The sequence below is a fragment of the Pseudochaenichthys georgianus genome, chromosome 19 (genome assembly GCF_902827115.2).
Source record: "Pseudochaenichthys georgianus chromosome 19, fPseGeo1.2, whole genome shotgun sequence".
NCBI lineage: Eukaryota > Metazoa > Chordata > Actinopteri > Perciformes > Channichthyidae > Pseudochaenichthys > Pseudochaenichthys georgianus.
This window is the reverse complement of record NC_047521.1, coordinates 18699863-18721218: the sequence shown is the minus strand read 5'-3', so window position 1 is coordinate 18721218 and position 21356 is coordinate 18699863. Positions and strand designations below refer to the sequence as shown.

Genomic DNA, 21356 nt, shown 5'->3' with positions numbered 1-21356 from the left:
AATCAATAAATCATTTCAATTAGAGGTGGGTTTTTTTTTTTTTGAAATGGCTATCTCCATTTTCATATCTTTCAAAGGACACAGCCTGCAATTCCACCACACACACACACACACACACACACACACACACACCACACACACACACACACACACACACACACACACACACACACACACACACACACACACACACACACACACACACACACACACACACACACACACACACACACACACACACACACACACACACACACCCCCCCTTTGGCCTGCTGACAGGTGTCATCCATCACACTAGCTTTCCGTTAGCGCTTCCATATGTTGAATGCCGGCCATAGTGATAGAGACATCTGTGACACCGCAACCTGTGGGCCCTGATTGGCTCTCTGTCCAACAGCTGTTGGCATCTTGCTCACTAAAAGCAATGTCCATCTCCTGGGGTTTCAAATTGTATGTTTTAAAATGGAAAGAATTGGCACAAAGGCTGTTGTAATTTGCTCTCGGACCAGCTGGAGGGTCTCAGTGAGAAAAAGCTGGTAATAACTAATGCAGTGAGATCTGTGCAAACGGAGAAGGAGACCCTAGAAATTAGTTCAAATGGATGTGAGGGATCATTTTGGTAGCTGGATCATCTACTAGTTGGGTTATGATATCCTAAAATATGCTCCGAACCATGTCCTTAAAGTCAAATTAATGTACGTTTATATATTCTTACATTAGCAATTTAACCTGTATCCAAATCAAGGTGTTTTAGACTCGAAAATACATTGCGGTAGAGACTTCTTTTATAATGTAGTTGAGTTACAAACAAAAGCATTTCCTTCACTTACTCAGTGAATGCTCTGAGTTGGATGTACAAGCAGATCTGGAGGATCAAATACAGAACCATTAGTGCTAGCGTGACATCAGTGTCCTCTTTGACATCAACAAATGCTTCCGATAGCTAAGTGGTGCCAGATGCTGACCAATCATCCTTTATAAAGAGAATTAAGCTCATTTCATATGGTTCACCTTCAGCTGGAGCCAGGGCATGTGATGGAGCTCTATATGGGCCAACGCACACTGAACACTACTTCTTCTTTTGAGATGAGTCCAAAGCACACCGGTATATTTAGAAATTAAGAGAAAATGTTCTCAAATCTCAAGGTGTTTGGCAGCCATTCCATTCCGGTGTTCAATTCCTTCAGAGAAATGTCGTCATGTTCATTTTACTCAAACACATAACTTTAAATAGTAAAACCAGAGAAACTGATCATTTTGAAGTGGTCTCTTAAATCTTTCCAGAGCTCTATAGTAGGGCTGTGCAATTAATCGAGTTTTAATCTCGATTCCGATTTTGGCTTGCAACGATTACGAAAACAACGTAATCGAAATAAAATTATTATTATTATTTGTATTATTATTATTTTTATTGTGTTTTCAGTTGAATTGTACTGAAGGTTCAGGGTAATCAACTGTTAAAAACTATAGGTTACTTACGTAACCCCAGATCTCAGAGTAACATGAAGTGAGATGTCTCACTATGGGATGCGCCTCATCGCGGAGCAAACAGAAGCATCAATCTCATTACCCCAATCCTGATTGGCCGGTGATTCTTGACGTCAACGTCAGGGGAAATCACCCCCTTTAAGTAGCCTGCGCCACGACGCATGCGTCATTCAAAATAAGCACCTCTTCTCGCTTCACCATAGCAAGGAGGGCCGTCTGGTGAGACATCTCACTTCATGTTACTCTGAGTGCTGGGGTTACGTAAGTAACCTATAGTTCTCATTCATAACACTCCGTTCGATGTCTCACTATGGGATATTGTAGCTCCCGTATTGCCAGACGAGCTTATCTCGAAGACCACCGATCAACCAGAATTTAACATGTGGAGTCCCGACTCAACAAGGTGCCCAGCACTGCTCGGGCCACGCTTGGAGCGGAGACGTCCAGCCTGTAAAAGCGGACAAAAGTGAGTGGCGAAGACCAGCTTGCCGCCGCACAGATATCCTGGATGGAAACACCCTTGAACAAAGCCCAGGATGTAGCCAGGCCCCGAGTCGAGTGAGCCCGCAGACCCGAAGGTGCTTGCAGATTCTGACTCGTATAGGCCAAAGCAATCGCCTCCACGATCCAGTGGGATAGTCGTTGCTTAGTAACAGGCTTACCCTTGTGAGGTTTAGCCCAGGACACGAAGAGTTGGTCATTAAGACGAAGCTCTTTTGATCTGTCCATATATGTGTGCAAAGCCCGGACTGGACAATCTGTCCCTGCGTGGTGGGGGCTGCCACGGCTGCCCGCACAACAGCTGATATATCCCCGCCAGCCCGTATATTGCGGGCTAGGGTGGAAACATCAGAGTAAGTGTGTGGCGTTGCTCTTTCACTCTGGCCGGAGTTAAGGGGAACAGAACCAGGGGTGGGAACGTGTACAGAGGACCCGGAGGTCAATCGTGTACGAGTGCGTCCCCGCCTAACGGTGCGTTTAAATCGTGCATTAAAGAGAACAGCTGTCATTGAGCATTTTCTCCCCTTGCGAACAGACTTAACGCACCCACAGCGGACTCCCGATCCTTGGATGAGGAGTCCAGTCTGCATAGAGTGGTGCACCCTTTGACAGTAATTCTGTCACTAGGTGCATAACACCCGGTACTTGTGTCGTTCTCAGAGAGAGGAGACGTCTGCCGCTCCAAGGGATCAGTTTGTGTGCCAGTGTGTGTGACTGGAGACAACGCAATCTCCCCTGGCGGTTCATACACGATATCGTGTTGTCTATCCTCACAGGGACATGAAGTCCTCTGAGAGAAGGCAGGAAGCATTTTTGGGTGGGGAACACCGCTAAAAGCTCCGGGTAATTTACGCGTGCCCGCTGGAAGTCTCTGTTCTAGAGACCTCTCACCGGGCGACCCTCGTAAGTCCCCTGTCAGCCCGTCTGACCTGCATCCGTGGTGACCACCTTCCGTGAAAGGACTGCACCCGTAGGCGCATCCCGCACTGGAAAAGTCGGGTGTAGTGCCACCACGCATTTCATAATCACCAAAACTCTCCGTAAGCCGTGGCGTTCGGGGTTTAGTTTTATTATGAGGCCCATGTTGAGCGGGTGCTTTACGAGGACATTTTCCTCCGTAATCTGACTCTGCTCGGCGGGCATTATAGATAAAACCCTTCTTTCTAGGAGAGCGAGAACCTTTCTCTCCAGAATGTGGGTTGACTCTCTCTGGGTTTGTGAAAACAGATAAATTATAACCGTTTTGAGAAGCCCAGGCAGACATCGTGAGTATCTCCTGCTGTATGCTCCTTAGAGCCAGCTGGGATGTCACTCTTATGGCTCCGACCGGCACTGCGCATGTGCGTGACGGAGGTGCCTTTACAGCTCCAGCCGGTACTGCGCATGTGTGTGCCGGTGGTGCCCTCACGGCTCCAGTCGGCACTGCGCCTGCGCGTGCCGGTGGTACCCTTAAAGCCCCCGGCCGGCACTGCGCATGTGTGTGGCGGTGGCTTCACGGACCCGTCAATAATCCGTCCTTTGAGAGATGCCGTAGCTGCTCTTGAAAGGGGAAGGATTGACGGGCCGTTCTTTACAGCTCTAGCCGGCACTGCGTACGCACGTGGCGGTAGTGCCCTTAAAGCCCCAACCGGCACTGCGCATGCGCGTGGCGGTGGTGCCTTCACAGACCCGTTTATTATCCGCCTTTTGAGAGAGGCCGTAGCTGCTCTCAGAAGGGGATTTATGGTTAACGGACTGTTTATTGTCTTTCTTTTCATTTTTTTGAGCTGCGTCCTTGGCCGGAGCCTGGATGCGTCAGCGGAAAATGGTTTATTCAGACAGAAAGATGTGACATGTGTTTTATGCGGACTTGAGGATGACGTTGAGGCATCTCTCGAGGCGGCGGGAACACATTCACGGAGGGGAGAAGGAGGGGCTGTGACGCCGCTCGCTTCTTCTTCCTCGACTGCTGGCCGAAATTCTGGGTTGGCTGAGCCAGAGCTGCAGCCGAAACCGGAGATTTTCTCGGCCAACTTGCCCTCGTCTCCAGCCTGGGCTGGGGACTCGGGATGGGCTGCGACCTCTGCGTCTTCGGTGTTTTAAACCGAGCAGAGTTCGAGGCAGCTTGGGTGTCGTGAGTATCTCCTGCTGCATGCTCCTTAGAGCCAGCTGAGATGTCACGCTTACAGCTCCAGCCGGCACTGCGTGTGGCGGTGGTGCCTTCACAGACCCGTCAATAATCCGCCTTTTGAGAGATGCCGTTGCTGCTCTCAAAAGGGGAGAAAATTGGTTTTATTGATTTTCTATCCATTTTTCTGAGCTGCGCCCTCGGCCCTCGGCCTGGATGAGTCAGCGGCAAATGTTTAATGACGGAGGAATCAACCAACGTGTGACATGTGTTTGTGCGGACTTGAGGATGGCGTTTAGGCATCTCTCGAGGCGGCTGGAACACATTCACGGAGGGGAGAAGGAGGGGCTGTCACGCCGCTCGCTTCTTCTTCCTCGACTGCTGGCCAAAATTCTGGGTTGGCTGAGCCTGAGCTGCAGCCGGAACCGGAGATTTTCTCGGCCAACTTGTCTAGTCTGGCCGCAGCGCGCTGACACACGGCTTGTAGGTCCATACTGAGACAGGGCGACGCTGGTGTGCTATCGCCGAGAGAGCAGCCATCGCTCCCGGCTTTGCAGCCTGAGCTGGTGACACGAAGACGTCGTCTTCTTGCTCATCCGAGTCAGACAGGAGGAACTCAGAGGTGTACTCTTCGTCCTCCATGTAATCTAACTCCAGGACATCTTCCGCGGGTGAAACCATGGTGAGGTCCAGTCGGGAGCCCCAGCTTGGTATAGCGTGGGGCCCCGTTCCCGGGTTTCTTGCCGCCACCGGATCTCGGCCTGATATGGCGCGGGATTCCGGTTCTGCGGGTGCCGCTGTCGGTGAGCCCCAGACCGCAGTGAGGGGCTCCATCCCTGCGGCAGACGTCCCCGTGTCTTGATTGCCGGTCGGCGGATCAGTGGACATGAGGGGGTCCCGTCCCGACAGGTTAACTTGTTGCGCTAACCTTCGGTGGAGGCTCTTCACGTTGAGGCGGGCACAATGTCCGCACAAGCCGGGGTTGTCGATGGCCTCCTGGGCGTGTTCCAGCCCAAGGCAGGACGAACAGATCTGGTGTGAGTCTGTGCCTGACACTTTCAACCCGCAACCGCAGCGCCGAGCCTCCGAGTTCCTGACTCCTCTGGTGTGAGGGGGAGAGGCATCCATCTCATTCGCCGTGAGGCGTGGAGAGGGTCCGCTCATGACAGGTACGTTCGAGAAAATTTTTTTTACCGATCTGTCTTTAATCCGGGGGAAAAAGGGACAGCGTGGGTCTTTTTCTCTCAAGGATATTACCTGTTATGGTAATATTCCTGTAATCCTTTTCTCCTCCGTGGAAGAGAGAAGAAAAAAGTGTCCTCGCTACCGTGGTGTCGGTAGTGAGGGAAAAAACACAAGTTAGCAACTGGTGTGTTGCTAACTTGAAGTCAAAACCTTACCTTACTCCAGAGGAAGAACGGCGAGGTTGACTATAATACTCTTCTGTGAGAGAATCGGGGAGCCGGCTAACGCCCGTCGACCGAAATTAGCTTTGGGTTCAGTCTGTGGACTGTTAAGCTAGCCCAGCTACCGTTCGAGATGTGCTCTGAAGCGAGAAGAGGTGTTTGAATGACGCATGCGTCGTGGCGCAGGCTACTTATAGGGGGTGATTTCCCCTGACGTTGACGTCAAGAATCACCGGCCAATCAGGATTGGCGTAATGAGATTGATGCTTCTGTTTGCTCCGCGATGAGGCGCATCCCATAGTGAGACATCGAACGGAGTGTTATGAATGAGAACATACTGTTCATATTGTTTTTCAATAAATGGATGTTTTCAAAGTAAATGGATAATCGTTTTTTAATAATCGTGATATCAATTATTGACCAAAATAATCGTGATTATGATTTTTGCCATAATCGAGCAGCCCCACTCTATAGATACTTAATGCAATTAAGTATATGCAATACATATTTTTTGCAATCAGAGATTTCAATATAAAAAAGTTCTATGTCTGAAAACACATATTTTCAACAGTTAAATAAGTGTTTACCTGCAAGGTATGTTGTATGACCTTTCAGGAAATGAATAATGTTATGTGTGTGTACTTTACATCTGGACACCACGCATAAAGTAATGCTTGCATCTCAACTCATTGGATGTCATTTGACACGCACTTTGTTTGCTGGATTTACCATTTAGAGATTGTTTTCATAATGCCTTTATTTTTAAATAATGGGTAACACATTTGGAAATGTGCCTGTATCCCAAATATACCGTGTACTATTTGACTAATTAGCCTTCAGGATAAAGCTGAAATACATTCAGGACACAGGCATGTCAATCAGGTCTCTCAGGTGTTTTCTCTGGCTAAACTGTGATACTAACTTCTACAAAAGCTGTAGGGACATCCAAGGGTAACTGAAAGTCAAGCATTCCTAGGTTCACTCTGCATCTTGAAAGGGTCAAGAAACAGAACACTGAAGACACTTTTCCCAGTTATCGTTTCCAGAACAGCTTTGGGTATGGTTCACACAGCAATGCTCTCCAGTGGATGCAAACTCTCACACTTTTGCAGAGAGTGTAGAAAAGGGAGCAACACTCCTGGTATAAATGCGTGAATTGAACAGATTAACGCATACATTCTGAGGACAAGTGTATAATTAACCTTTTACTTAAATAAAGGCAAAGCAATAGTCTCTAAAACTGTTCGGATTCAGACGTTACGTAGCTGCTCTAAAAGCACAACAAAAAGGTGCACTCAGAGCTAAGAAGCATTGTTTTTCTCCTCTTGCCCTTCACAACATAGTAATGCACGGTGAGTACCACTCAGCATTATGCATTAACAGCTAATGCAGGGGCCTCTTTCCTGGTTGCCACAGTGATTTTATTCCTCTCAGCAGCAGGTGACACAGAGGTGGTTCTGGCTGAAGAAACACTGCTGGACCTCAGATGTCAATTTGAGGATGTAGCTCCCCATATTGCTTCAAGCTATGCTTTCATCCCATGTGTCACCGAGCCCTGGACTGTGCTAAGCGCCAGATTTCAGAACTGCTTTCTATTTTTATGGGAGGTATTCACATGGCGGGAAGAAATAAGTGAGGTAGGGACTGGATAGAACATTTCGGGATGAGCATGTGAGCCTAATGAATCACAATTTGAAGGAAATGGCATGCGTCATGTTCCCAGCAAATAACCCTGGAGGAGAAATGATGTTAAATGAAGACATGCCCACTACAGGTAAACGAACACTCATGAAATGTTCAATAAAGCATCCTGACGTCATCCTTTTAATATCAGAGCAATCCCTTTTCAACTCAGTGAAGCTTTTCAAAGTAATGACCACCTTTTTCTTAATACAACCATAACATGTTTTAGCTTGAAAAATCTATATTAATCTGTTTTCTTCATGATGACATCATTTCGCTTAAAGAACATTTATAACATATCGATTGAAAAAATGTCAGCCAGTCTGTCGCCCTGATTGCAGAGGACAATTCATAGAGAGAGGGGCGTGGGAATAAAGGACCATCGATGGCCGATTTCTTACTGATGTGAGGAGTGGATAAAAGGCAGACTTATTGCGAGTGGAGGGCATGAGTTGGTTGAGTACATCACAATATCGTCCAATTATGTGGCACAACAAAACTAGTGTAGCGATGTCAGTGGAAGCACTTACAAATTCTGGATTGAGATTCTCCAATGGGTGTCTTTGGTGCTTTGAAGGACTCAAGAACACTTTGGGTGAAATCATGTGATATGAGGACGATACAAAAAAAAAAGTGCCAGCCTGTAATATGGAAGACTATTATGGTATGCAGTTGTTAACAGCGTGTGCGTGTGCGCGTGCGTGTGTGTGTGTGTACTCACTTCAACCACAGGATGCAACAGTTCCGTTTCTTCTCCCCTGGAATCCAGTGAGAGCGCGACTGAGGCAAACGGACGACTGGCCATCTGCTGACGCTCTCTCATCAGCTGCTGTAATAACAAACACAGAAAAGAGTTCGAAATATGGTTAAATTAAATAACCAAATATTAATAAATATAAGTGCGTACATTGATTACATGAAATATAGCATCATAAATCAATAGAAAGCACATTGGGGTTCGTATGATTTTGAAAAAACTGAAAAACATATTTTATTTCAGCTTTTTCATAAAGAGGACTTACAGGAAGACACTTAAATCAATACCATACACACACAACAACTTCTGACAGTTGGTCAATTCCAACTTCCCTAGTGCCATAAATACACACTATATTTATGCAATATCCATATTAAAAGAAATAAGTACAATATTATTTAATTGTGCCTCTAAACCCACCAAGCCCAGAATAATGAGGATTTTGTTGCCTTTCATTTTGGATTATAATATTATAGACCCTTTTTTTCAATATTCAAAAAACAAACTCTCCACTTAGAAATACTGCGATAAGCGTCAGGAGTGACACCATTCCCGTTACCTAAACTGTAAAGAAACTACACTCTCTTGTTCCCCACGAATCAATATTGTAAAACAACTCGCACCATTTCATCAGCAACGCAGTGTCTGATCAATATCTTAACAAGCCACCATTTTAGCGCCAAGGACATCACTGATTGGTATTGGATTTGTGATGAGCTTAAGTGTTGAGCATTAGGATCTAATTGTACTTCAGATTACAACGCACACAGAGCGGTTGTGATGATCGGCATCAAGATGTGCCCGTTCTTTACTGATGAAATAAAAACAACATGGCTGCATATATTAGCATGCCTGGCTAACTAGCTTACTACCAAACGTAAGCTTGTTAGGTATTAAGCTAGTTGTATCTCAGCATTACTTTCAACTAACATCACGGATGCTGATGACGATGACCTAATCTTTTATTTTCAAGAAAAATGTACGCTAGAGGCGGTAGGACCAGAAACGTGTGTAAGCTTCTTCCTGCTCCTGTTGAACATGACAGAGATTATTTGAGAAATTAGTTTTTTTGTACCTTGAACGTTTTTTTTTATTGTTGTTTGTTTTGCTTCTCTTTGTTATAATTATAATTATTGTTGTTTCTGACATGTTCAATAACTTAACTAATAAAAAACAAAAAATTGATTTACAAAGTTTCCCTGTCTACATGGAATTTTGTTGGAGCCTGCCTTTTTGCTTGGGAACGGTTAGCTTTAGCAATCTTTTAACACAATTTTATTTCAATTGTCTATACTAAGTGTGCATTCAAGACACTTTTAATATGGATTTTGGTTCAAAATGTGTCAGATGGTTTTATTAGAATGTCAGGCAGAGACATTAATACTGATAGCTTATAAAGTTAGCAAGCTTCAGCAAATAAAATCTGAAGGCAACATATTTGATTTCAGCGGCAAAATAAATGGTCATCAGCTAAAGTGAGTAGCATACATGTATGTACTGTGGTCTTACATGGAGGGGCTATGCATTTATGTAAATTCAAGCATTGATTTCATTGTCCACAATCTTTAATGATTTTCCAGGTACACTTGATTGTTTGGCACTTTCCAATTATCTCACATTACCCGTACAATAAAACTGGGTCAATAGTTGTATGGCTCTGAGTTTTCTGGTGGTCTTGAAACCTGAATAGGAATGTGTCCTTGGTGTGGTAATGAACCCTGGTATTCTTCTGTCCAGACCCCCCACACTCACTCACTCTGAATCTAATTAAGTATTCATTCGTCTGGCTATTAATTGGCACATTTCAGATGAGGTCTGGAGAGGTTGATAGCATTGTACAGCGAACAAGTGGAGAAAAACTAAATCTGAAGATGACACTCATGGGGAATCAATGTCCCCATTTATATGACAAACGGAGAGAGCCAGAGCACCGTCTTCGTTTGATCAAGTTATATTTCTGTTAGGGGTGTACACAGGAAAACATAGACAGTTGATGGAAATGGTTTTATTCAATTATGTCAAAAACCTTGATTAGATATTTGAAAGCAAACAGTGCCTCATTACTAGTACTGGCACATGCTGTTCTACGTCCAGCGCTTCAAATCATCGGTGGCTTTTTATAGAGGTCGACTAAAAAAAGACCTTGCACAGGCTTACAAGCAAAAAATCAAAACCGCATGTTTTCAAATATAGCTAATCTTTAAGAAACATTTTGAGTAAATGCACTCTAACCTGTCTGAAACGCAGGAAATGGCAGACAACAATGTAATGAAAAGCTTTTTCTTCTTGATATTCAACAGTGAAAATCACTTCCTGACACAATATAAGCTAATGACGTCTTCTAAATGCGTGTTAAAAGTGTAATGTGTTTATTGTTTATCATTTATTTTAAAATGCCTCGGCTTCTACCTTTTTTTATAAAATCAAATAAGTCAAAATGTAAAAACTGAGAAATATGGTCAGTGGGTTTTATTTATGTTTTGTGAATCATAAATAAGGCATTTTTTGTATCGATGCAGCCCATAATGACGCATTTTGAATGATCAACACTGGCTAGTTGTCAAGGCTCACTGAAGGGGGAGTGAGTGAGAGAATTGTTGAATCACTCATTCCCTGGGGGAGGTTAAGGTGGGACAGAGAGAACAACAGCCACATGAAATTGAGATTGATCACGCGATTGATTTTTTCTTTTTGAAGCTTTGATTTCTAAACTTTAAATCAAAGCGCTCGGGTTAGATTGTTGGACTTCTCTACTATTAAACATCAAAACCAGCAACACCAAACCGCTACATTTAAGCTGCTGGGCCACTGCAGGTCAAAATGAGAAATTTTTGCCCTTTTCCAAAAGATAAAAGCAAGATGGAGGGCCCGGCGGGGTTGTTGCAAAACAAGAAAACAGCTCACGGCTTATTACGGTTTCCAACACAAGAGCCTCAAATCCAACAACATTCATCCTAAATGTCAGATAGCAGTAATGTTATTTATCATGTTGCAGAATGCATTTATAGCCAAAAAGGAGAACAGAAGCTTTGCACAGGCATCAAAGAATGTGCTTGGAATACAATCATCAAAATGCCACTGTATTACCAGATAGACTCTACAAATGAACACTACTGTAAGTAAAAGACAAAAGGCAGGAGTGGACCCTTCGAAAGCAAAAACTCGTTCTGATTTGGTCAAGAATACAAGCTGGAGCCATTCACTTTTGCGATAAGGGTGCACTGCTATGCCTCTTGATTAACTTGGCAGATGAGTGCATGAATTATCCGTCTTTTGAGTACAGCATTTTGCTCCCTTCATTGGATCCTATAAAAGGGTATGTGTCATCCCGCCTCTGAGCATTTCCTACACCTAAGCAGGTCACTTTGTCCTTTTCAAAGATCACTGGCTGTGCCCACAAGGCGCTGCCCTGCAGAAGAGACTGAAGAAAACAAAACGGAAAATAAAATAAAACAAATGCTTTCACAATCTGTACAAACAATGGGATTAATGGACTAAACCAAATAGATATTCCATCACTGTATGCCATAATGATATGTTTGGTGGTTTTGTGCAGGCTTAAGAAGCAAGAACTAGAAATAGAAAAACATAAAGTCTTGGTAAAAAGATAAGTAATAAGGTTCAACTCCAACATAAAATATTCATTAAATGTTCCCTTGCTGTAATTAATGTTTGCTCATTAGTGGTACAGTCCAAGGGTAAACAATATCCTGAGTTCCTATCCAATATCCTAATCACAGAAACGTTCAATCATCGGTTTCTTTAGAGGAAATTATTAGAGTGCGAACTTTAAACCGAACACGGGACAATCAAGGTGACCGGGGGCTTAGGAGCAGGATAATCTGATTATGGCAATCGATGGCCGCTGATTGAGCTCTTCAAGGGGCATGGGAGGATTATGTGGACAATGTGTTGCTTTCAGATGTGTCAATGCAAGCACATAGGTAATAGAGTTGTGTTGATCGGAATGGGTGGTTTACAGTCATTAGTATTACACTGAGAACGTATGTACAGAAACAACACTTCGTTCCGAACAACTACAAATCCGAATGAAAAAAGCCTAAATAAAGCCAGCTGGGAGTGCATCAAAATGAAAACAACACTAATCCCCCTAAAATTATAAACCTGGACCGCAATGCAACTTTATCTGCCATCAAATATGTGCAAGCTGACAATCTCTTTAATACTATCAGTGTTTAAGTTCTGTATTTCTACCGTGTGCCTCAAAATTGTTATGACAAAATATAAAATAATTGTCACTGTGAATTTCTTGGTGACAATTCGTGTAGTAGTTGATAAAATAGGTAAATAAAAATGTGATCTGTTGGTGGTGAAAGAGAAAAATGTATTGTATCAAACCAATATTGTCACACATATACATATATATAGCAACACCACTATCGTTATTAAATAATGTACATTAGACAATAAGAAACATCAGTGAAGCAGAAAACATATGTGTTTTAAATAAATATCCTTATTATTTACTTGTCGATTTATGGAATGCTTAAAAAAAAAATGACTTTTATGGTAACAGCTGCTGAATAATAGTTTGGAGGGCTGCAAGCGTTTATGCACGTGTTGGTAAGAGTGTGTGAGAGAGATAAAGAGAGCATTAGATAAATCCACATGTTTGTGTGTAAGACATCTTCCGTGTTGCAGTCTTGTGAAATGTCAGCGCCCCCTCCCCCCCGTTCCCCCCACAGGTAGCTTCAAAGAGGTCAGCCCTCGCCCTCCTCCGTGGCATTTACAGCTGCCGTCTTTTCATCCCTTTGTCCCCCCCTCCCACTCAGGACCCCAGTCTCCTCACTTATCCTCAACTCAAATTAGTCAGATACAACCGTTAGCCTTTGCAACCAAGTCCTTTCAACTCCTGACAAAAAAGAGAAAGTGCTTATTCAATTAGTGCATTAGTGTGCTGGAAGACCTGCTTCGAGTGAATAAGAGCACTCCAGGAATTACACATTTACCACCTAATGTTTCTTAAGAGGCTGTTTTTTTTAACTTCAGCTAATTTCCACATTACAAAACAGACAATGGCAGCTTGGTTTAGAAACAAAATGTCATGTCAAATGTCTTGAATTACATTTTTTTTTAAACGGTTTCATTTGAACACATAGCTGTTTATGTCTAGCAGGAAACAGTACAGTAGGACTTCAATAGATTCCACACCAGGAAGCCAATCCAAAAAGATCAATCACTATCAGACTTCCATATGTCACTGGATCAGTGACTCTTTATTCTCCCAGCTATCTCGAGAGGCCTCATTACCACTAGTTTATTCCATGTACTTATGTGAAATGGGGGCTTGTGAGCATTAGATGGCCTCCAGCTCAAATCCTCCCTGTCCATATTTGGACAAGCCTCGTAAATGCATGGGCCGACCACAAGCCCTTTTAAATGATGATCTGAAACCATACAAGACTTGCTCCCGTCTCTCAACACAAGCGAGTCATCACAAATTCCACTGAGAAACTGATGATAACTTCACTTTACTTTATGATGGGATGCTGTATGTATTACAAGCCATTTGGGAAATGATTTGTTATTAATGCCATCACAAACTAGATAACTTTTTTGCATGTGACTAACATCAAAGAGCACTCTTTTGATTTAGCATTGGACTCCTATAACATTGTAGGATGGACAATTAAGGAACAATTTAAATCGTAGAGCACAACCAGAGATGTTGTCTTTCATAATCCCTTGTTCTTCATTTACAAAAACTGATCAATACAAATCTAATGAACTGTCATTTTTGTAATTGGCCATATAAAAAAGAAAGACATTTAAGTAAGACAAATGCTGATTGTATTGTACCATATGAGGAAGCTAAAAATAACGGCACAGTTTACAATTCTTAATATTTAAATTTGAAATGTCTAAATGGGGAAAATATAGAAACATCTTTATATTCTTAACTAAAAATATACATTCATATGATACTTTAGATTTGACAAGAACAAATGCACTTTTGGTTTTGTTAACCGCGGCATAAAATTGTGCGCACTTTGAATTAGAGACTAACACTTTAATGTATAGTTTCCCTTTAAGAAAGCAAATAAACAAACAAAACAAAAATGTACTGTTCCATATAAATGGAAGAAGATCTTATTTTCTTCTTTTTTTTTTTAAAGAGAGATTTATTATGTCTGCACCTGTCTGATAACAGAGTAAAACAAATGAAAACAATATTTAAATTGGAGGTTGGTCAGAGGACAAACTGTTGTTTTTATTTGTATTCTATTCTATGATAAATGTGTGTTTGTGTTAGTAAATGGGTACTTTTTGTATCAGTCATAATGGTAAAAACATAAGGCTCTACACCTATATAACAAGCTTACATTGATTGCAGCTTGAGGTCTGCAGATATAGTGGTTTGACCTTATAGCTAAAAACATTTCAGACTCGAGTACTTACATAAGTGGATGCCCCATTCCAAACATAAAAGCATTTTACTCTGGCAGGGTGATAGACAGACCTTAACTACTTTAGATAACATCACTTGAAATTGTCCTCCTGGTTTTGGACCTGTGAAATGTTGACAGCCACATGAGATGATGTTAAAGTCTACAAGCAAAGCTGAAAAGGCACTGAAGCCCTGAAGGCTGTCACAGCTTTCAGAAAGAGGTGACCAACACACAGCTCGTCTTTACATCTTCTGGTCAAAAGTAGGGCAGCTGAAAATGCCACGGCAGGAACCTTAAGGTATTCTTTTTCTCAGCTTCATAATGCCATGTGGCAGACATGTTTGAGAAACTGGTTAACCAGTATGACAGCTATATTTTGAAATAAAACTACCTTTAACAGGATTTAACTACATAAAGGTTCAAAATGTATTAGGCTAGTCAGATTGTAGCTACAGTTTTTAAACCTTTTCAATCAAACCTGGATAAATCACAAATCAGCAGCCAACAAAAGCTGTAGCAAAAAAACAGCAAAAAGGTTTAGGATTCAAATTCAGAAATAAGATCACTATGAGGAATGCAATGTTTTAAAAAAAAAAGTACAAAAATAAATAATGTCCTGTTGCTAAAAGGGCGAAAATAAAAGTTTGACGTAGCTTAAATTAATAAATACAAGCTGATGCTTCATCCACAAACAACTCAGTCAGTCCTTCTCAGAGAATAAGAAGTATTTTGTTTGGCGGTGACAAAACTTTTCAATCACCTGAAATTGAGAGATGAGAGATCTTTATTTAAATATGAATCCGTCCTCATGTGGCAGCTGAAGGGCAGTGACAAACAGATGACGGGAATGCCAAGAGCAGACAGCAAAAGTGAGCAGAATTTCAATGACGCGAGCCCATCTGCCTGCATTAACTTTTATTGACTTTAATTCTTTCGATAGGCATGATTCCCGAGTTGCGGTAGCCATCATTCTTGTTTATTTTCATATATCAATTACAGGGTATAAAAATGTGGATCTTTTGATAATCAATGTCATGCCCAAAGGGGAATAAATTGTGGGAGCTTTATTAGCAGACTGCGGGTCATAAGGCTGGATGAGCACCAAATGAAACGCCCTGATATCAAGTATGTGACAGCATCTAGGAGAATATAGGATTCGGTCTGAAGAGATGGAAATGATGGCAGCTTTTACAGAAACCAGGAACCACCACATGCAGTTTGAGTTCACGGCTGAATTTACATATATTTGCACACTTCCTCCATTTCCTTACTTCCTCTTTCTTGCCCTCTTATTTATTTATTTTTACTGCCAGTCATCTCATCTTTCATCCTCATCTTTTCTCAACCCCATCTTTCAAAGTAACTCTGAATATTAATGTTACTTTCTATCCCCTTTCCTTGAGTTATTCACAGCATCTCGACTTACTTCTAGGCTACTTCAATCATTAACTTCTGAATGATCTCTACTTTAAACCATATTTACTTTTGGAGAAAATAAACCTTTATAAAATGTGACGTCTTGGCCACTAGCCATTGACACATAGTGACCTTTTCGATTGTTGTTTAGGTTTTAACAATAATGCTAACTTAGCTAGCATGTTGTTAAGTATTTATACAATGTTAACTCAGGGTTGCCAACTTTGGGTACCTGGCTGGAGTGAGATTTTGATATCATGGTTTTAATTACACATATGCGCACACAATGACTGCTATCGTGTCAGTAGCGGGACCTTAGCATATATATAGGATATATATACAATATATACAAATACACAATATTGGACACAGACTATAAAGGGCACACAGTTTCATTCACTAATGAAAGTCAAACACATGTTTGTTTCCACTGTTTTATTGTGTGCCTGTCGCGATAAGCAATTCATTGACTTATCGGCTCCGGAGTACTTTTGTTGGGTAATCTATGGTAGGGCTAACCCATACAGTGATGGGGCTCAAGTCAGTATTTGCAATGTAATCACATACACGCTATATCGCCCCCTTGACAGTGAAACGCCACGCGTGAGGTTTAGATTATTTCCCCGTCTCAATCCAAATTGAACTGTATGAAGAAAAAAAAAGGCACATTTGTCTTGTAGTAAATAAAAAGGGCGACCTGGAGCCAATCCTGCAATTTCCCCACAGGTGAAAGAGTTGACATGCTGAAAACCCAACCCCTGCACACATTCTGGTACTCTCTTGAGAAGAAAAATAAATAAATCTATTACTCCATGACATATTTAAAAAAATGAATGCCATTTTAGTTTTGTGTTACTTTGTTCTGGAAGCTGAACCTGCTGCTCCTCACAGAGAGAAGAGGGAAGAGGCTGTGAATTACTTTACATTGTGGATAAGGGTTGATAGCCCCCATTGTTCTGTGTGTCAAAATGAAAGACAGCCCACACACCTATCAATCATCACACCGTGGGGTCTTATTTCATTACGTGTTGATTTCTATCAACACGTAATGTTGTATCGATGTATATAGAGATGTACTACAGCAAAAATATTCTCCGTCGGGACTTCCTGCAACAACACCACACCGTTATCTTGATTCTGATTGGCCAGAAGACATTATCAAAGATGTTCTATTGAGAAGACGATCACTACCTGACAAAAGTTTTCAAAACCGTTTCTAGTCTTCGGTATTCTTGTTTTGGCGTGAGAATAGTTTGGACAGCGTGAGAGCGTGAGATTGAGAGTGAAAGCGTGTGTCACACGCCAGATGCGTGAGAGTTGGCAACCCTGTGTCAACTGCAAGTTTTTAAAATATTGTAATGGTCCACAGAATATGTTTTAAGGACTTACTTCTCTCCGTCGTGAAGCCCAGCAGGTCTGTTTGATCTTCCAAACCACTGCAGCCACCAGGAGGAGAGACAGGAAGCAACTGGAGGAAAGAGAGGAAACAATATCAATCAGCATGACTTTAACTAATAACATCTGTACCTGAGGAAGTGCACACATATTTCCATTGCATATAGGTAGCGGTCAACCCTTGGGTATTTAAAAGCATCAGTAGATACTAACAGGATATGAACATGCCACCTACAGTAGAAGAGATTCATATTGTAAGATGTTCTATTATATATATTGGATTTTTTTAACAAACGTTGTGGTTTTACATTCTCTTCCACGCATTTTTTAGGAATTTACATGTCAATCATTTGTATTTTCACATTGTTTTCTTGATATATTTAAACATTAACGCATACATTTGAGTCTTTCCTCACGTCTGCCAAAAAAGTTTGACTTTCAAAATGCACACATCTTACGCTTTTAATTCAGACAATGAATTACACAGATTTCCATCAAGATTATATGTCCTGTACTTATTGTGCTGCTTTGTGTCCTATATCTATATGCATTGCACACATTGTTTGATTGTATTAAAGCCTTTACTGTATAATCGGTGATATAGTATTTTGTGAAAAACTACTTAGCAACTACCGTACTTTTCGGACTATAAAGCGCACCTGCATATAAGCCGCAGCAGCTAAATTGTCCGTCTGTCTTGCTCTCGTTCTGTCTCTCGGTTCGACTTTTACTTTGGCGCGCTACCACTCTTTTCCGTCCTCCAGCTTTTCCTGCTGGAGCCTGGCTGGACCGGTCATAGAGCCCATAGTGTTAAAGGTGGTTAATTTTACCTGTAAAATCCATAGATTTAGGAGGTTCCCTAGTGGCCGTTAGCTGTACAAAAAAAAAAATGGGGAAAAAAGTCGCGGCTTATAGTCCGAAAAGTACGGTACATTATTACTCCCTCAAACAGGGTAGACTTGAATATTCATAGTTTGGCTCTTAATTTAAAAAAAAAAAACGAGTATGATATGAAGAGGTATCACATCAATTTCTTGGCAAACTGAATATTTTGGCCGATTACTTCACTTAATAACCCAAGAGTAAAATCATTAGTCAAGGGAAATTCAACAAGGTCCGAGGGCTGCTGGGATATAAAAATATGACTGATTGAAAGCTTCCACTTCATTATCCTGGTGACAGATGAGAGCGGTCGGATTATTATGGGCTGAAGGGAAAGAGATCGTTGTCACAGCAACACATAAGACACTGATCAATGTGGTTTGGTGAAAAAAACACCAAAAAACTAAAAAGGTGAACTCTTTAATTGATATTCATTTACCAACACGTATTTCATGATATCCTTCTTTCTATTCTGTACCCACTGGATGAGAAGGACTCTTTTCCTGTTGTCCAGGAACAAAGAAACTCATATTTGGATTTGAAACCTATACCGTAATGTAATATGACCAATGAGCCCTCGTCTTCAGGGACATGCCACATTTCTAAAAGAAAGGGCAGCCTGGTCCAATAAGCACATTTCACCAGAGACACATAGCTCTAATATCACAGGCCCTTTTGTTTCATATTTTAACTCGCAGGCTTTCATTTTGCCGGACACACCTGCAAGTCAATTGAACGATAACGCCTGTGAGGAGCGTGATAACACTTCAGCCTCTCAAATAAAGCAAAGAGTGGGCCGCCAAGCTTTCAAAAAGTGGAATTTATTTGAGAGGTACACCCTTTCATTCTTTTAGAAATACTTGCACCATCTTCGAACGCTTTGAAGATAACGGTGAATGGAGAAGGGGGAGCTGTGTGGGCTTCAATGACATTTCCATGTAGCAGAAGTGACAAAAATCCCTAGACAGGTGTTTGGCTTTCATCATCACTATTTTCGACAGCTTAAATCCCCTTTGCTGTTCCTTCTGCTCCAGCTGTTAATAAAGCAGTCATTCATGTTCCATCGCCTTAAGGTAGTGAAGGGCAAACATAAAAGTCTTAAAACAAAGGATGCACTTAAGTTATCTACAAGTACTTATTGATGTCCGATAGTTAGTAACAGCAGGTGTTAACTCAACTACTCATGATGAAATCAAACAAGCAGTCGCACGGTGCAATTTTCCTAATTGTACTGATCTCAGGGAGGTTTTTAGTAGTACACAGCCAAATATGTTACTTAATATAGTGTCATGTAAAAGTGGCCTTTGGCAGAGAAGACAATCAACTTAAATACATGATCATCTCTGTAACCACAAGGCTACAGTTACCAAATGGGAAAAGCAATCAATATTTTCTATACCTGCTTCCTAGATGCTTTATAGGCTGCTAAAACATGATCCTCTGTAGAAAAAGCAACCTTGAAATGCCAAATGGGAACATAATTATTTCTTGTTGGGTAGCAAATGATATAGTACATATAGATATAGAACTTCTTTAAAATATTAAAATGTTATTTACAGTTTTTGTTCAGCTTTGAGTGAATAAAGTTGATGCACAGATAATGTGTGCATGCTTCTTAATAAGTCTACTGTGTATGGTTGGAAAACAAAGAAATAACTCATGTGCAAGTGTACACAACTAGAGATTCTGTAAATACACACACACAGATGTGACATGAATGACACGTGTTAATTAGTATAGATTAGACCCTGGGGTTCCACTGCGAGTGTGAAGCCGTGTCCCATTAGACTTTATGCAGGGTCTAATCAGAACACACAAAACAATCTCATTAGGTAACAACTTAGTGCTGTGCAAGTAAATATTGTCCATGAAGTCACTTAGACAAGGTAGCCGTGTGGAACATTTGTAAAAAAAAAATACTGTTAAACGGCGTGTATTGAAAAAGCTTGAGGAGATAGTTGAATAAACTTGGAAGAGAAAAACAACAGAAGGAGGGACAAGCGTGTGTTAGAGTCATGGCATAATTTCTTCACCCCGATCTCTCATACAGAGGTCTAGAAACCCTGTGGGGTGATTTGACATTTTGTCATCAGGCTGATTATGTTTCCCGCAGGTTCATCCCCTCAAAGGATGGATATCCTCGTGGATTCATCTTCCTATTATACACACATGCATTTCCAAACATTTGGACTACCTATGTTGCAAATGTATTATCTTTTCAATTTACACACGGCATCTATTGCACGTCTGTCCGTCCTGGGAGAGGGATCCCTCCTCTGTTGCTCTCCCTGAGGTTTCTCCCATGTTCCCTTTAAACTGTGGGTTTTCTCCAGAAGTGTTTCCTTGTACGATGTGAGGGTCTAAGGACAGAGGGTGTCGTATTGTCATACTGATATTCTGTACACACTGTGAAGACCACTGAGACAAATGTAACATTTGTGATATTGGGCTATATAAATAAACATTGATTGCTTGATTGATTGATTGATTGATTGATTGATTGATTGATTGATTGATTGATGTATTGATTGATTGATTGAAATCCTCTCACACACACACAACCGCTTGTCACGGCCTCATAGCCTTTCACTCACTTTTGAGTGTATGGGTGAGTGAGAAGCGGACAACAAGGATGCAGAAAAGACTTCAGAGAATGAATATAATCTGCACGATAAAGGGAAAAACAAAGAAATTGCAATGCATACTGATGGGAAACGATGTGCTGAACACTACGCTGGGAAACTGTGAAATCTATGTGCTGTGTCGTGGATTCCTAGGGGTTATTTTTGATTATATTAAGAAGAACTAAACTGATCGAAACTAATACTAAAGGAAGGATAATACACAAAAACATTCTAAGGAATAATAGTAATGCCCAGGAAAAGTTTGAATTTGTTACTTTAAAAAGACAAACTACATGTTGCCCTTTTGTGACCCTGTTCAAAATGGTTTCCGGTGCAAATGATGCAAGGAGCCGTCAGACACATTTTTAGATCAAATAAGCCGTCCTTCTCCCCTTTCGGTCCAACAATCCCTGAATTCGGGTGTTCAACTGTAATTTGATCGGATGGAGGCAGAAGATAACTGATCGTGTGACAGCTTTTCAGGAAAGTTATTGTTGCCTGGGCAATGACGGGCAGGTGCCTTGGGCAAAGACTGTCTTCTATTCCCACCTTGACAGCTACACCGATAATATGTTAGTCCATCGGGAGCACACCTTGAAATAAAGTAAACGCACATTTATCCACAGAAAGTGCACGACGGTCAGTGTTAGGTGAGAAAATAAAAGGTCACACCAATAACACAGAGTT

General features: G+C 41.6%; 1 protein-coding gene across 1 annotated transcript in view; it reads right to left on the bottom strand.

Annotated features, from left to right (window-relative positions):
* Window positions 1-21356, bottom strand: part of atrnl1b (attractin-like 1b) — a 74162-nt gene that overhangs the window by 7959 nt on the left and 44847 nt on the right. The window contains exons 26-27 of the mRNA XM_034107217.1: window positions 17158-17236; window positions 7907-8014 (exon numbers count right to left, since the gene is read on the bottom strand). Of these exons, the coding sequence (XP_033963108.1) occupies window positions 7907-8014; window positions 17158-17236 (187 nt within the window). The remainder of the gene's footprint in view (window positions 1-7906; window positions 8015-17157; window positions 17237-21356) is intronic.